This window comes from Rhineura floridana, chromosome 3 (genome assembly GCF_030035675.1).
Source record: "Rhineura floridana isolate rRhiFlo1 chromosome 3, rRhiFlo1.hap2, whole genome shotgun sequence".
Taxonomy (NCBI): domain Eukaryota; kingdom Metazoa; phylum Chordata; class Lepidosauria; order Squamata; family Rhineuridae; genus Rhineura; species Rhineura floridana.
Genome location: NC_084482.1, coordinates 200,999,201 through 201,017,343, shown reverse-complemented (window position 1 = coordinate 201,017,343; position 18,143 = coordinate 200,999,201). Strand labels below are relative to the sequence as shown.

General features: G+C 46.5%; 1 protein-coding gene across 1 annotated transcript in view; it reads right to left on the bottom strand.

Annotated features, from left to right (window-relative positions):
• The window catches only part of LOC133381117 (steroid 21-hydroxylase), a 42,887-nt gene that overhangs the window by 4,588 nt on the left and 20,156 nt on the right, over nt 1-18,143 (bottom strand). Inside the window, exons 6-8 of the mRNA XM_061619702.1 lie at nt 17,551-17,637; nt 12,717-12,920; nt 11,141-11,310 (exon numbers count right to left, since the gene is read on the bottom strand). Of these exons, the coding sequence (XP_061475686.1) occupies nt 11,141-11,310; nt 12,717-12,920; nt 17,551-17,637 (461 nt within the window). The remainder of the gene's footprint in view (nt 1-11,140; nt 11,311-12,716; nt 12,921-17,550; nt 17,638-18,143) is intronic.

The following is an 18,143-nucleotide window of genomic DNA, read 5'->3' as shown; positions in this document are numbered from 1 at the left end:
AGTAAGACCACATTCACCCATGATTTAATCATGCCGATTTGGTGTGTATTACCAAGACCTGGGTGGGTGAGCTGGGAAGAAAACATCTTTAAAAACATAAAACAAAATATTAAATATATATATATTTTTAAAAGCTTTAAAAACATCTTAAAAAGCAAATCCAACACAGATGCAGACTGGGATCTCTACCTAAAAGGCATGTTGAAAGAGGAAGGTCTTCAGTAGGCGCAGAAAAGATAACACAGATGGCACCTGTCTAATATTTAAGGGGAGGGAATTCCAAAGGGTAGGTGCCACAACACTAAAGGTCTGCTCCTATGTTGAGTGGAACGGACTTCCAGATAAGATGGTAACTGCAGGAGGCCCTCACCTGCAGAGTGCAGTGATCGGCTGGGTACAAATCGACAACACTATGTGTTGCTTTATTATCTAACGTTTGGCTGGTATTCAATGCTAGTGCTACTCAGAAGTTTACAGATATGATTACGTTAGGTTCATTCATTTCAGTGCATCTTCTCTGAGTAGGACATAGTTGAATACAACCCATTAACTTGTGGTCTCCGCTGTGGAAATGTCTAAAATTGGCTCTTCTTTATTTAAACCAGGGCCTTCAAGACTATGGGCAAACTAGATGACAGCATTAGCTCCATATCTGTGCCCTTAACTGCAGGTCTTTTAAAGAGCCCAAATTGCCTGCACTGGACTGAGACCCCCACATGAGGGTAGAGGGACTTTAACCCTTTGTTCTCCCCGGTTTGTCTTCCCTCCAATATTTACAAGCACATGGAGGTAGAACTCGCATTCACTTCAACAGGGGGTTATTTTCCTTTGCAAATTTTGGTATGGGGGCCTGATCCTGATTGGGGCCATACAGCGGGGAGAGGAGCAAAGGATTAAAGCCCCCATCATGATCACCACCACCATACTGGCAATTTGTGTTTTTAAAGATCCTGCACTTAAGGGCACAGATTTGGAGCTAACATCTCATCGACTTTGGCCTTCAGGTGTTTTAGGTAAGAGCCCATGCACCTGTTCTTAAAATTCATTAGAAGTTTGACATGGTTCTAGCCTGGTCCTGCGTGCACATGTCTGGCTACTGTTGTTCATGTAAGTTGTTCCTTTGTATTTCATTGCTCTCTTCAGCAAAGTGGATTGCGTGTGTAGATGTTTGTAAGATGGAGCCTGAATGAAACTGCCCAGTCCTGGAAACAGCATCTTGAAATGATAATGACTGAGAAACTGCAATCAAACTGCTCTTTCTGGAATAGCAAGTGAAGGGGCCAAACCTCAGAAGTGTAAGAACAGCTGATGCTTTCTCTGATAGTCTTTTACAGGTAATAAAAACAGGGACTCTGGGCCTGTTGTATATCAAAATAGCATTAGACAAGACTGCCTCGAGTCTCAGTTGACACATTTTCCTCACTCCAGTGCGGAAATGTTTTATTTGTATCATAATTATCTGGAATTGAAGTTCCACACATACACACATGGAACAGGCCAATAAAAACTAAACATGTAGGGCCAAACTACATGAAGTGATGGGCAGTTCAGTGGTTTTTCCTCCAGTGAAGAATTTTTTTTAACTCGCCTATCGGTTTTTATGGGTTTTATTTTGGTATGGTTTAAATTTGCATACTTGTTTTTAATGTTTTAAATTGTTGTAAACCGCCCAGAGAACTTCGGCTATGAGGCGGTATATAAATGCAATAAATAAATAAATAAATTTGATCTGATCCAGCTTTGCCCACCTGGTTACTCGGTGCAGCACCAGCACAGGCTGCAGGGATGGGGGGGGGGAGTTGCTGTGGTCTACAGAACTTCCATCTCTGTCACCAGGAAACCACTTTGACTTGAAGCTGGCTGTGAGGTCCAGCTCCTGGTGTCGGGCCAAGAAGACAGGAAACTAGGGTTGCTGCTGGTGTACCGTCCACCCTGCTGCCCAGCAGCTTCTCTGACTGAGCTGACAGAGGTCATCTCAGCTGTGGTATTGGAGGAGCCCAGAATGATAGCCCTGGGTGATTTCAATGCCCATGCTGAGGCTGCCTCTAGAGTTCCGGCTCGGGACTTCATGGCTTCCACGATGACCATAAGGCTGTCCCAAGTTGTCACCGGCCTGACACATGGGGCAGGACACACCCTCAATTTGGTTTTTGCTCCAGGTGGAGGACGGGATGGTCTGGAGATGGGGGGGTGGATGTCACCCCGTTGTCATGATCAGACCACTTCCTGGTGAAGTTTAGACTTATGGCTCCGATCCTCCCCTGCAGGGGTAGTGAACAGATTAAGATGGTCTGCCCCCGGAGACTAATGGAATCCACTGGATTGATTCCCAGTAGATAGAGCAGGTTCCCTGATGAAACCTTGTCATGCTGCGGAACGATGAGATGGGCTCTTAATGAGGCATGTTGCCTGTGATGTTCCTATATTAATGTATATATGGTAAGTGTTGGTTGTTTAGAAGATACATGGTAAGTGGAGTGAAAGAGGGGGAGTGAATGGGCAGTAGAATGCGAGATGATTGGCTGAGTGTTTAAAATGGCTGAATGTATAAAAGGAAGAGTGAGAGTGGAATCTGGGGGGGAGAAGAGAACTGAGTGGGTTGCTTGGTGGGGTTTAGAGAGTTGTTTACCAGGAGGGAGGTGGAGTTCGGATTAGTATTGAGTAAAACCATATGCTTATGTGCCTTAAGAAGAAATCTTGTTAATCTTGTTAGCTTTGTTATCTGTAATAAATACTTAATTTGGTTTACCAAAGGCCTGATCGTTGGCTGGGGTTTCACAGACCAGAAGGGAGGGTAAGGTAATGACCAAGGCTGAAGGGGAACTGTAACAAATGGTGGCAGCGGTGAAGAGAATAACAATACCAGTATTCAGAGTCTCTGGGAATATTAGTATTGGGACGTTACTGGTGGTTGCCTAGCATGGGGATCTGTTGAGATCTGTGCTAGAGCAGGGAGAGAAACCATAAGAGAGAGCGGTCCAGACTGGTGGAGTCCCTGGTGGTGCCTAGTGACAGGCAGTAACCACGAGCAGGTAGGAACCTGACAGGGAGAGCCAGGGAAGGACGCCTCACCGGTGGTGGCAGTAGCGGTGGGATACGAACAACAGAGAATCCAGATACGAATACAGAATACGTCACAGGTGTTGTCTGTAGCAGTGAGATATGAATACTAGAGAATCCCTACCAGTGGTGTGGCAAACAGAAATAACAAAACAAGATTACTTGTGAGAGTGACTGGCAAAGAGTGTGTGGCAAAGAGTGAGTGACCATGGCTGAATATATAAAAATGAAAAGAGAGGAGCTGGTGGAGAAGTGCATAACATTCAATTTACCTCACGAGGGTAAAGAGGTAGATGAACTGAGGGTAGCACTTATAGGATTTGCAACTGCCCAGCAAAAACAACCTGTCAGGGAAGAGACCCCAGAAGGATATTTAAGCAATCCCGCTTATATAGAGTACTTGAGAGAGAAGTTAAGATGGGAGGCTGAGGAAAAAGACAAACAGAGGGAGTTGGAAGCTGAGAGATTGAGGAGGGAGGCTGATGAGAAAGAAAAGCAGCAGGTTTTTGAGGCTGAGGAAAAAGATAAACAGCGGGAGTTGGAAGTTGACAGAATGAGATTGGGGTTTGAGGAGAGGGAGAAGCAACGAGCATTGGATGCTGAATTACAAGTAGAAAAGTTAAAATTTGATAGAGAGAAATTTCACTCTGAGGAGGCAAGGAAAGACAGAGATGGAGCAAAAATAAAAATTACTCCAAAGGACTTTGCTGTCTATGAACCTGGTCAAGATCCTCAAATTTACCTCAGCACCTTTGAAAAAGCAGCTCAGTTGTGGGGGCTACCTGAAGATAAATGCATGCAGTATTTATCAAACCTGATCAAAGGGGAATTGGCAGAGGTATACCAATATTTTCCCTCAGACAGGCCCGTCACCTATGCTGAATTCAAAGAAGCAGTGTTTAAAAGATTCAGACTGGGGCCTGATTATTTTAGAAAGCTTTTCAGAAACTGCCACATACAGACAGGGAGGTCTTTCGTGGAGCTGGGGGCAAAACTGATGGACATATTTGGGAAATGGCTGACAACTGCAAAAGCTCAGTCTGTGGAGGTGAAAGACCTCATGATATTGGATCAATTATACCATCATTTACCACCAGAAATAAGGCTCCTGGTCAAGGACCGTTCCCCTACATCTGTGCAGGAGGCCGCAGAGATGGCGGATCACTTCGCCTCCAACAGAACTGGCTGGGTGGGGAAAACATCAAGAGATTTTAAACCCAGACCATATAACGCTGGCGGAAGGGATGTGGTACCACAGAGAGTGAGTCCTCCAGTAAAATCTGAAGGGCACAGGACACCCCAGAGTGGATCTGTGTACCCTAAAAGTGAGGAGAAATTATGCTACAAATGTGGTAGACAGGGGCACCTATGTTTTCAATGTGAGGTTGCCAACCCCAGTAGTAATCCTGCTCAGACAAGGGCAGTGAAAACAGAGCCCAAGGCTTTAGAAACAGCGAAAAAGGTTCAGTTCTGCCAGATAAACTGGACAGAAGTAACAGACCTTGATTCAAGTCTGAGAGAGGAAGTGAGTGTACAAGGGGCAAATTATTGGGCATTGCTTGACACTGGTGCTGCTCAGACATTACTGAGGCCAGATTTAATAAAATCTGAGGTAATATTACCTCAGGAAACTGTGACTATCCAAGGAGTGAGGGGTCAACCAGAAAGTTTGCCTGTGGCCCTGGTGGAAATGACTTGGAGAGGCCGAGAGGGCCGATATAAAGTAGGCATTAATGCCCAGCAACAAGAACCAGTAATACTGGGAAGAGATGTAATGGGAGCCCAAGGAAAGATATATGTAGTGACCAGACAGCAAATTGGCAGAGAAAAAGAAGCCATATTAAGGGGGGCTGAAACAAACAGGGTGGAATCTGTTAACCAGCCTCAGGTCACCATAGCAACCACTAGCAGGCCTGCTGAAGGAGACAAACTGTATCAGCTGGTCTCTGGGGAAGAGACAGAGCATTTCAGGGAAGAGCTGCATAAAGATATCAGTTTGAATCAAATAAAGGAACAAGCTCTGACCCAACAGATTCCTTTCACTGACAAACTGAGGAATCAAGTAGTGTGTGGGAATGGGATTTTATATAGAATGTGGATGCCTGCTGAGAGAAAGGATGAATGTGAACCAGTGAAACAAATGATGGAAGTGGTGAAAGAGAATCTCAGTCAAGCTCAGCAGAAACAAAGTTACTGGTATGACAGAACAGCCAGGGAACGTGTGTATGATGTGGGAGATATGGTTATGGCGTTCATACCCAGGAAACATGACAAATTACAGGCTAACTGGGAAGGACCATATACCATCAGAGAAAGGCTTGACACAGTGACGTATGTAATCACCACAGACCAATTAAACAAAAGCAAAGTGGTTCATGTAAATATGTTGAAGCCTTACCATACCAGGAATGTACAGGTGTTGCAAGTTACCTTATTCCCTGAGGGGTGGGCCTGAACTTCCAGATTTGGTACAGGAAAGCAAAGACAAAGGAGGGGTAGATCAAGTGGAATGATCAGAGGAGGTGAAGGAGGAAGTAAAAGAGGAGATTCTGAGAGTTTTGAAAACCTATAGGAATCTGTTTAGCAACAAACCTGGCCGAACCAGTATAGTTATACATTCCATTGATACTGGAGATCATGCCCCAATCAGATCTGTTCCGTACCGTGTGAATGGGAAAGTTTTGAATGAGATCAAAAAGGAGGTGGAAGATATGCTGGAATTAGGAGTGATCAGGGAATCCATCAGTCCCTGGGCCTCAAGTATTGTCCTGGTTCCGAAAAAAGATGGAACGACAAGGTTTTGCATTGATTATCGGCTAATCAATAAAATTACTGTCCCAGATGCGTATCCTATGCCCAGGGTAGACGCAATGTTAGAGTTATTGGGGGCAGCAACCATTATCTCTACGTTAGACCTCTGTAAAGGATTTTGGCAAATGGAACTAGATGAGCAATCCAGAGCCAAAACTGCCTTCAGTACACCGGGTGGGTTATATGAGTTTGTGACCTTACCCATGGGACTAAGGAACTCACCAAGTTCATTTCAGAGGCTAATCAATACTGTGTTGCGAGGCATGTCAGATTTTGCAGTGGCCTATATCGATGACGTGGCCATTTTTAGCAAGTCGGTGCCTGAGCATGTCCAACACCTGACAACAGTATTGGAGGCCTTAAGAAAAGCAGGCCTCACAATAAAAGCTAAGAAATGCCAGTTTGGACGAAAGGAAGTAATCTATTTAGGACATAAGGTGGGGAGTGGGAAAATCACCCCCTTATGGAGCAAGGTGGAGGCAATACAAGCGTGGCCGATCCCCTTAACCAAAAAACAAGTAAGGGCATTTCTGGGTGTGGCTGGATTTTATAGGAAGTTTGTGAGAAATTTTGGGGAAATAGCAACCCCCTTGCATGAATTAACAAAGAAGAAGTGTTCTGAGCGTGTGGTATGGACGGATGAATGTCAGAAGGCTTTTGATCTACTGAAGCAAGCCTTGTGCCAAGGACCCATATTAATAGCACCAGACTATGAGAAACCATTCATCGTGGCTACAGATGCGTCGGACCTGGCGCTGGGAGTCGTCTTGCTGCAGGAGAGAGAAGGCACCAGACATCCAGTGGCGTACCTGAGTCGCAAGCTGACGCCGAGGGAGAAAAACTATTCGTCGGTCCAGAAGGAGTGCCTAGCGGTCGTGTGGGGACTGAACAAGTTGCGCCCATACGTGTGGGGACGAAGATTCACAGTGACTACGGATCATCGGGCCTTGTTATGGTTGCAGACTATGAAAAGCCATAACACTATGCTGCAGAGGTGGTCCTGGGCCCTACAGGACTATCAAGTGGACTTCCAGTTCATCAAAGGCAAGGACAATGTACTGGCCGATGGACTTTCCAGGCAAGTGGCTGGGACTGCAGTGACGTGACCAGACAGAGGAACAAAGAAAGACATTTTCCCCATAGAGACTTTTATTTGTTAACACAACGTATAAATCCTGGAACAGGAATAATACTCTGCTGTTGTTTAAGGGGGGGGAAATGTGATGTTCCTATATTAATGTATATATGGTAAGTGCTGGTTGTTTAGAGTATACATGGTAAGTAGTGAAAGAGGAGGGGGAGTGAATGGGCAATAGAATGCTTGATGATTGGCTGAATGTTTAAAATGGCTGACAGTATAAATGAAAGGATGACAGATAAATCTGGGTGAATGTGAGGTGGTAAATTGTGGAATGGGGGGAGAAGAGAAAGAGTGGATTGCTTGGTGGGGTTTGAGAGAGTTGTTTGCCAGGAGAGAGTGAAGAAGGAGGGGGGTGGAGTTCGGATTAGTATTGAGTAAAACCATATGCTTATGTGCCTTAAGAAGAAATCTTGTTAATCTTGTTAGCTTTGTTATCTGTAATAAATACTTAATTTGGTTTACCAAAGGCCTGATCCTTGGCTGGGGTTTCACAGACCAGAAGGGAGGGTAAGGTAATGACCACGGCTGAAGGGGAACTGTAACAAATGGTGGCAGCGGTGAAGAGAATAACAATACCAGTATTCAGAGTCTCTGGGAATACTAGTATTGGGACGTTACTGGTGGTTGCCTAGCAGGGGGATCTGTTGAGATCTGTGCTAGAGCGGGGAGAGAAATCATAAGAGAGAGCGGTCCGGACTGGTGGAGTCCCTGGTGGTGCCTAGAGACAGGCAGTAACCACGAGCAGGTAGGAACCTGACAGGGAGAGCCAGGGAAGGAAGCATCACATTGCCCTCTGGCATTGTGGAGCCTGGTTTGCACTTTGGTACAGCAGTGAAACAGGCTGGATGACAGCTAGAGTAAAAGTGGTAAAAGACCTGCTGTGAGGCTGATCAGGCTGAAGTAAAACATCATAACTGTGTGCCTACTGTGTGGCGGTGAGGGCAGCAAAGAAGGCCCACTTCTCTGCCTCCATCGCATCCTCAAGTAGCTGTCTGGTGGAGCTTTTCCATATTGTCAGGTGTCTGTTGACATCAACTCCAGGAAATGGAGCTTTAGACCCTTCGGAGGCTCACTGTGAATTGTTTACAAGGCACTTTGAGGGTAAAGTTGCTCGCCTCCATAGCAGTCTTGATGCCCCATCCACATCTACTGTAGTCCCCAGTGAGGTGTCCAGTGCAACATCTGCTGAAACTTCTTGGGAACGGTTTCATTTGACGCGGCCTGATGATGTGGACAAGGTGCTTGCGATGATGCAGCCGGCAATGTGTCCTCTCAACCTTTGCCCTTCTTGGCTTATTAAAGCTTGCCGAGGGGGGATGACTGAGTAGATGACTGATTAAAGGCAGCCGCCGGCGAGATCACATCACTCCAGTGCTCAGAGAGTTGCACTGGCTACCAGTTGATTGCCGGGCCCAATTCAAGGTGTTGGTTTTGACCTTTAAATCCCTACACGGTTTTGGCCCAGTCTATCTGAAGGAGCACCTTCAGCATCATCAGCTATGCCGCCTAACAAGATTGGCCTCAAAAGACCTTCTCTCTATCCCACCAGTCAAAACAGCTAGACTGGCGAGGACTAGAGAGAGGGTTTTTTCAATTGTGGCTCCCACCCTATGGAACTCCCTTCCAAATGATCTCCGCCAGGCCTCCTGTACAATGAGTTTCCGCCGGGCCGTGAAGACCTGGCTCTTCAGGCAGGCCTTTGGGGTGGGTTAGATTTTATCATTATCGCTTTTAGATTTTAATGTTATTGTATTGGCGTGTCATTTTGTGTTATTTTGTTCATTTTGTACGTCGCCCAGAGTGGCTGGATGGCCAGCCAGGTGGACGACTAAGAAATCCAATAAATTAATAGATCCAGGGTGTGGTTAATGCATTGTTGTGGTAGGGAGTGGTTCCAGCCACCCTGAAAGAAACAGTGATCCAACTGCTCCTGAAAAAGCGCACCCTGGACCCATTGGTTTGCGACAACTACCGACCGGTTGCAAATATCCCCCCCTTCTTAGGGAAGGTGACTGAGAGGGTTGTGGCGCAGCAATTGCAAGTACTCTTGGATGAAACAGATTATCTTGACCCATCCCAGTCTGGGTTCAGGCCTGGTTATGGGACTGAATCGGCCTTGGTCCCCTGATAATGACCTTTATGGGGAGAAGGACAGGTGGAGTGGGACCCTGTTATTCTTACTTGATTTCTTGGTGGTTTTTGATTCCATTGACCATGGTATCTTTCAGGGCTGATGTGGTGGGATGGGTATTGGAGGCACTGTTTTACTGTGGTTCCGATCCATCTCCAGAGTCATTTTCAGAGAATAGCACTGGGCGATTGTCTTTCAGCACCCTGGTAGCTATGCTGGGGGGTGCCACAGGGTACCATCTTATCCCCCGTGCTGTTTAACATCTATATGAAGCCCTTGGGAGTGGTCATCAGGAGATTTGAGGTGAGGTGTCAGCAATATGTTGATTATATTCAGCTCTATTTCTCTGTAACATCTGAATGGGAGAGGCTGTGCAAGCCCTGGACCGCTGCCTGGACCTGGTGGTGGGCTGGATGAGGGTCAATAAACTGAGTCTGAATCCTAGCAAGACGAAGACACTGTGGGTTGGTGGTTCCTGAGTTTGGATAATTGGTCAGTTGCCTGCTTTGGATGGGGTTGTACTCCCTCTGAAAGAGCAGGTTTGTAGTCTGGGGGTGCTCCTGGATCCATTTTTGTCGCTAAAGGCCCAGGTGACCTCAGTGACTAGGAGTGCCTTTTACCAGCTTGGGCTGGTAAGACAGCTGCGGCAGTTTCTGGACAGGGATAGCCTGACCACTGTTGTCCATGCACTGGTAATCTCCAGGCTGGATTATGGTAATGCGCTCTATGTGGGGCTGCCCTTGAGGTTGGTTCAGAAGCTGCAGCTGGTGCAAAATGCAGTGGCGAGACTGCTCACTGAGGCAGGGTATCGCCAACATATCACCCCACTGCTGAAAGAACTGCACTAGCTCCCATTAGGTGACATATTAAATAAATAAATAAATAAATAATGTTCAATACCTTTCCTATCGATCCCTCACATGGAATTTGCCTTTCTCACAACTGCCACACACTGGGTCCACTCTGACCCCAAGGTCTCAGTTTCTGATCAGTCACCACCAGTTCAGATCCCATGCTTGTATATATGAAATTATGTTTTTTTGCTCCATTATGCCTGACATTATACTTCTTTACACTGAATTGCATTTGCCATTTTACCACCCATTCATTCAGTTCTGAGAGAGATCCTTTTGGAGCTTTTGATTCTCATATTGTTTCAGAAAGTGTGTATTTGATAGATTCAGCTTTAAGTGTGACCTGAATCGAACTTCTCCCCAGTCCCTACCCACACAAATGGATGTGTATCCAGGGAGTGTGGGGTGTAAACAGAGACATGCAAGGTGCCAGAGGTGGGCCAGCAATGAGAACCCCTCCCTGGCAACTCTCTTCTCGGGATGGGCAAGAATTCCAATGAATTTGGATTTAGTGCCAGATTTTTCAATGGTCTGCATACTCTCCATCTTTGCAGAGTGATCCTGTTTGCTCTGAACTTCAGCGGCTTTCCTCCAACACTGGATTTTCACCCTCAAATATTTCCTCGAACATGAAGTTCTTTTTTTACTCATAGTACATCACAGCAATACAGGTTTCTCTCTCTCTCTCTCTCTCTCTCTCTCTCTCTCTCTCATCCCCTCCAAGCAGAAGGAAGCAAGTCAAGCCTCGCCCATGTTAAGGACTCAGGGCTCACTGAGTAGGAGGTGGGGGGCACTGAAATCTGCTTTCCTCCTTTCCTTTCCGAAAGGAAAAGAGTCAGTCTCTGCTTTCTAACGTGAAAACTGACTAGCCACAGTCACAGACTCACCACAGAGGAGAAGGAGGATTTCTTTCAAAATATTGATTACCCCTCCCCCCCAAAAATTGATATTTTCTTTCATATATCCTTTTAAAATATCAATATTTCTGGGGAGGGGAAAATGAATCAGTAAAAGCAGTGGATAGCGGACAAAGGACGAACTGGAATCGATATTGCCTGTTAGGTCGACGGAATGCTTTCAAAGTGGCACTGGCCAATGGGTCCCATCCCTACTCCTGGATAGGGCTTGGTAGAAATCTGGTACCTTGTGTCACGGATGGTCATGTGGGGCAAAGCAAGGACTGCCGAGGGGCGCATCCGCAAGGTCTCCAGGATGGTGGCATTCAAGTAGGGCAGATGCTCCCGATCCCTATAGGTGGGGTCACGATCGGTTCCTACAACTGTCGCCAGCTCTTTGTGGATTCGTTCCTGGATCTGGAATGGCAGAGATGGGAACAAATCAATGGGTGGGGAAGGAAGCAGAACTCAGCATTTCCGCAGATTTTTCGACCCTCACAACTTGAGATATACCACTCCCTGCAAATTCAACATCTTAGGCCTTAATTGTGCAAATTCACATGTGAATGAATTTGTAACAAAAGTTATCACATTCAAGAGCAAGTTCTAGGAAGACAAAAGCACTCAAAGCTCTCTAGTTGAAAGAAAAGGAGAGTAAGAGGAGACATGATAGAGGTGTACAAAATTATGCATGGCATGGCATGGCGAAAGTTTTTCTCCCTCTCTTGGAAAACTAGAACTCGTGGACATCCAATGAAGCTGAATGTTGGAAGATTCAGGGTAGACAAAAGAAAGACCTTCTTCACACAGCTCCAACCTAGTTAAACTATGGAATTTGCTCTCAAAAGAGGCAGTGATGGCCACCAACCTGGATGGGTTTAAAAGAGGATTAAACAAATCATAGATAATGGATTACATCAATGGATTATACAGATGCTGTTGGATGACAATGCCCTCCATCCCTGAATGTCGCCCATTCTGGCAGGGGTTGATGGGAATTGCCATCCAACAACATCTGGAGGGCCACAAGTTCCACAGCTCTGGGTTAGGTGGACCTTTAATCTGAGCAAGTACAGCACCTGTTAAAGGCAACCAGCTGCCCAAGGCAGCCCAGAAAATGCCACTCACTGTCTCCTCCTCCTCCTCTTCCCTCATCCACAAGTTTTCAGCTGCAACACAGAGCAGGCCTACAGGCTCTCAGCCTACAATGCCTCACTCTGAGGAAGGACTCTCCATCCACAGGGTCCTTCTTCAGACTGAGACATAACCAGGGCAAAATGGCTACCCCCAGCTGCTTGGCAAACACTGTCTAAAGCTTAAACAGGTTTTGTGGCAGCATGGGTCCTGTCAAGGGCCACCTTAGAGTGAGGCACTGGGGTGCCATGAGTCACACAGACAAGCAATGGGGTGGCTATTCAAGGATGGGGGTGGTGCTTCATCACATCCCCTGGCACATCACTTCAGACAAGTGTCCTGGGTTGCGTAATGGGAAAGCTGGACATGAGCAAGAAGAATTCATCTTATATTCAAGGTGAGTATTCAAGGTGCTCTGTACAGTTCTTCAACTCTCTGGCTGAAGAATTGCACTGTAACATTCTATGGATGGCTGCGTTTCAGTCCAAGTATTGTTTTGGAAAGTTAGAATTATTTATTTATTTATTTATTGCATTTGTATACTGCCCCATAGCTGAAGGTCTCTGGGCAGTTTACAACAATTAAAAACATTAAAAACAAATATACAAATTTAAATTAGGTAGATTTGCCTTTAAATGTGAACTGGATCGAATTTCTGCCCCACCCCTACCCCCAGCCCTGGGTCCTACCTGCGGGTGATGCACCAAAAAGGCCACAGCCCAGGTGAGCAAGGTAGCCGTGGTGTCGGTTCCGCCAATGAGCATGTCGACAATGGCCATGTGGATATGATCCGGCTCAAGGCCAGCGTCCCTCGACTTGCCGGCTCCGTGGTCTCGCAGAAACTGTAGCATGTGGTCTACCACATCCTGTCCCTCTGAGGGATGGTGGGACTCCTGGGAGAGTGAAGGGTGCGCGGCATGACAAAAGGAGTCAGTTAATGCCCAAGCAAAACCAGAGGGACTCGACTGCTAGGACCACTTCCATTTCTGCTCAACCAAGTATTACAGGCCTGAACTGCCCTGGCTAAATTAAATGTCGTGTATTTACGCCATGTGGAAACAAGCAGACGCGCATTCATAGTCAGAGTTGGCCTCGGGGTGGATGAGCTGGGCAGCCGCCTGGGGCGCTGAGCTGAGGGGAGTGCCAAGCTGAGCTCAGCGGCTGTGTTTTTTGAACGTACTGTCTGCAGTGAGCTAGGGTGGCAACAAGCATCCCTAACCATCTTGTCAAGGTTCCACAGATTGTTTGGGTACTAACTACAAAAATTATCTTCCTTCCGTTAGCTTCCAAGTATGTTTCTTTCTCAGTTGCCACTTTGATGTCATTTCCACTAGGTAAAAATCAGCGGAACAGAGCTTGACTTTGAGACGTTACCAAGCACTTAGCACTTCGAACACTATGAACGCCATAAGCACTATGTAAGTAATAATTAACTAAAGCGGTATATAAATAATGATAATAAAGTCCACACACGCATCGGGCCCCATAAACCCTCTGTGTAGTCCTGCAAAGCTGACTGGGGGGGCACTGAAGGCATTATTTTTCGCAGAGGCGGCCCTGTCTGTATTGCTTGGGAGTTTGCCGTGAACTTTTGTTAATGGAGCCAGTACTGGGACAGTGTGAACTTTATCAAAGCACTGTTTCCTTGGAAACTTTCCATGGAAGCCTAATTTATTATGACTTACACCGAGCCGAGGCTTCAGCGAGTCTTGGAGATGGGGAATCAGTGAGTAAGACGGGGGGTGGGAGGGAGGTTGAGGCTGGAAGAAAGAAAAAGGCTTTTCTTTTGCACTAATTTTTTAGAGTGTGCATTTGCCTGCCAGCAAATCAATCTGGGATATGGTTAAGAAGAGGGAATGGATATAAAAGCTGACTGTAGACTACAGTCATTTTCTGATTTTTATTACTTGTAATAATCCAGTCACTAATAACTATTTTTGTTAAACCGTAAAAGAGTAAAACTAAAAGAAACTTGAACCTTATACTGTCTACTTTGGGCAGTGGTGGCCAGTGGCACCATGTCACCAGGGCAGTGGAATCCACTCCGGGTTTTATTCTGACATGGAGCCACCAGCTGCCACTGTGTCTAGGTACGCGTGCAAAGAGCCACCCTAACTGGGTTAGAGCTTATTGTTTTAGGGAAGTCTGAGGCACCCCTACTGTGTTGGAGGTCTCTCAAGTTTCCACATAAAGGTTTTTCACCCGCAGAGGACGTCTAACCTCTGACATAAGACTTCATCTACACATTCTCTGAGGGATGCAAGATCCCCAGCGGAATCCAATCTCTACCTCCACGACAGAGCTTTCTCGGTGGGGGCTCCCCATTTGTGGAATGCTCTCTCTAGTGTGGTAAGTCTGTCTCCCACATTATTCACAATTCAGGAGGAAGTTAAAACCGCTCCTGTTCACCTGGGAATTTGATGGCTGAAAGATTCCACTCTCTGTACCCTTGACATTATCAGTGGTGTGGGTATCTGGCTGTTTTTAAATGTTTCTAGCTGTTTGTAAGGTTTTTTGCAGCCCTGGGCTCCTACTGGGAGGAAGGGCGGGATACAAATCTAATAAACAAACAAACAAAGTTGTTAAATGATTTAAGGGCCCAGAGGTCGTTTTTATTGTGCATTCATGATGATTTGCACTCATGAGGGTATTGGAGCGGTTACATGCAATCCTGCTTTCAATACTCTTTGTGCTTGCAAAAGTTTTGGGGCACACATACGGTTTCATTTCCAATCAGTGCACATCCCTCCTAGCTTCGTGCTGAAATTCTGTAACTTTTTATACTGCACATGCTCTAGGGCAGCCTTTCCCAACTAGTGGCACCAGGTGTTGTTGGACCACAACTCCCATCAGCCTCAGCCAGCATTGCCAATGGTCAGGAAAGATGGGCGTTGTGGTCCAACAACATCTGGTGGCCCACTAGTTGGGACAGGCTGCTCTAGGGTGTGTGGACGGTCCTGCTTTTGTTGTGCTGTAGCGCAAAAGTGCCCCTCCAGACAGCAATAATGAGGCAACCCTGGGGAAGCATCACAGAACAACTAATCAAGCAGAACGATGTGTGGACGGTCCAGTATATATCCACCACTAATGTGCTATTCTTGTGCCAAGGACATGTTGCAGAAGACACTCACCAAAGCAAATCCAACAAAAGAACCCACCAGTCTGGAGGGGCCCTAAACATTTTCATTTTATTTGAACCGTATTGTTTCATTACGGTGCTGTCGGCTGCCCTGGGCTCCTTTGGGAGGAAAGGCGGGAGAGATATTTAATGAATAAATAAATGATCAGACCTCTTGGCAAGGGGGGATGTGCCCTTCCCAAGACACCGGGAACACTGTTGGCACTCAAGAAGACTGTATGAGGAGATTCCAGGGCTAAAGCTGGGAGACCCATGGCTCTGCATGCTTCTGTCCTGTGGGGTGAGCCTACGTGCAGGAAGAACTTCCCCCAGCCCTCAAGTGTTTCCAGGTCCTGCAGTGGCTCTGCCCACCCAGGCTGGCCATTGGCTCTCTCCAACAGCAAATGCTACAAAGACCTCTTGACCATTCTGGGACTTTGCCTGGGCAGCAATATTGATTGATTGATTGATTGATTGATTGATTGCACTTGTATACCGCCCCATAGCTGAAGCTCTCTGGGCGGTTTACAGCAACCAAAAACATTAAAACAAATATACAATTTAAAACACATATTTTAAAAACAATTTAAAACACAATTTAAAAATTTGAAACAATTTAAAACACATGCTAAAATGCCTGGGAGAAGAGGAAAGTCTTGACCTGGCACTGAAAAGATAACAGTGTTGGCGCCAGGCGCACCTCGTCATGCAGGTGATTCCATAATTTGGGGGCCACCACTGAGAAAGCCCTCTCCCTTGATGCCACCCTCCGAGCTTCCCTTGGAGTAGGCACCCGGAGCAGGGCCTTAGATGTTGAGCGTAGTGTACGTGTGGGTTCGTATCAGGAGAGGCGTTCCATCAGGTATTGTGGTCCCAAGCCGTGTAAGGCTTTATAGGTCAAAACCAGCATCTTGAATTCAGCTCGGAAACATACAGGCAGCCAATGCAAGCGGGCCAGAATCAGTTTTATATGTTCGGACTGTCTGGTCCCTGTTACCAATCTGGCTGCTGCATTTTGCACAAGCTGCAGTTTCCGAACCGTCTTCAAAGGCAGCCCCACGTAGAGTGCATTGCAGTAATCTAATTTGGAGGTTACCAGAGCATGGACAACTGAAGCCAGGTTATCCCTGTCCAGAACTGACCCCTGCGGAACCCCATACTGGAGAGTCAAGGGTGCCGAGCAATGTTCCCCAAGCACCACCTTCTGGAGGCGACCTGCCAAGTAGAAGCGGAACCACCGCAATGCAGTACCTCCCACTCCCAACTCAGCCAGTCTCCCCAGGAGGATACCATGATCAATGGTATTGAAAGCTGCTGAGAGATCAAGGAGAATCAACAGAGTCACACTCCCCGTCTCTCTCCCAACAAAGGTCATCATACAGGGCGACCAAGGCTATTTCCGTGCAAAAACCAGGCCTGAAACCCGACTGAAATGGATCCAGATAACCGGTCTCATCCAGGAGGGTCTGGAGCTGGCCTGCAACCACTCGTTCCAGGACCTTGCCCAGGAATGGAACATTTGCTACCTTTCCTTTCCTGACTTTGGCTTGTTCTAACCTCCCAGCATAACTCCCCACAGCGATAACAACCCATAATGTGGCCCTACTTGGCTCTGATTTCCATCCCTGGTTCTCACTATCAACAGCTACCAACACCTCAGGATTGACAGCCTGGCATGATTCATACAGAAGGGCTTTTGACCCAGCAGAGGCATTTGCTAACAGAGGCATGGGCCCCTCAGGTCTCTGGCATAAGTTTTCAGGAGGCTGCAGGCGGGGAGAAAGATATGGCCAAAAATCCCCTCCCACCCTCTTCTGTTAGCAGAGGCATCTGCTAAATCAAAGGCAAGGGGGACAATTTGATTCCACCTGAAAAAATTACGATGCCTTTTTCCAGAATCCCCAGGAGTCCTGCTTCCAAGTTAGGGATGGCTGAATCGGTCGATTTCAGCTTAATCTCAGTTTCTCATTTTTCCAGTCTTATGCTCAGTGCTCCGCATTTCAACATCTGTTCACATTTTTTTTAAAAAAACCTTCATGTAAATTTGTCAGCAATTCTCCTAATATAGACATCTTTGTATGCAGTTCTGAAGAATTTGCCTGTGCTTGCAAGCCAATGTCCCCTAATATAATGCATTTTTCTATGTTATTTTCACTCCATTCTATGCATTTTTGTACACAATTCTCGACTGGAGAACTCCATGGCAAAATCTGGAGCAGTGTGAATTTTGAAGGATGGCTGTGTTTCTGTTTTCATACTGGTTTGGAAAGTGTGAAAGAAACATATTTACCTTTCAAAGCAAACAAAATTGGTCCCTGTTCTTAGCATTCCCCCCTTCTAAGCCACCTGCTAGAGATCCCCACGAGAGACTCCACAACCCCACTTCCCAGCATCCAAATTCTCACCTGGTGTTTTTTCATCTCCCGCTGGACAAAGGCATCCCGAGCTTTGACATAGGAGAGTAGATGCCGCAAGTTGGTGTTGGGGAATACCTAGAGCGCAAGGGGCTTGGAATGTGGTTGCTTTTCAACACAAAACATTCAGACATGCACAATACACACTCGTCATATCTCTGAGTCACAACTCCTGCCTCTCAGTGTTTGGCCATTATGTGACATCACAGGAGGCAACATGTGTTGCAAACGCTCTCACACCTCCCAAGTGTTGTAAATGCCAAGGAACAAACAGTGTCCATGACCTTGAAGAAGCCCCTCTTCCATTTCCTGTAAAATGTATGCATTCCATTTTCTGAGGGGAAAGGATTTGCCATAGAACATTAACAAACCATACCACTTACATGAGGGACACGAAAAGGGAATCAGGAGGAGTATGAAAGGGGATGAGGGTGCTCAGCAGTGACATCTAAAGGGTCCAGGGCTGCCCACCTGTCAGTCAACTGCCAATGACATCAGGTGACCTGCTTTAACCAGCAGGGCTTGAAAGTGCGGGCAAGACCACAGTCCACAAAGTACTAGCAATTAGTTGATCATTGGTGCTC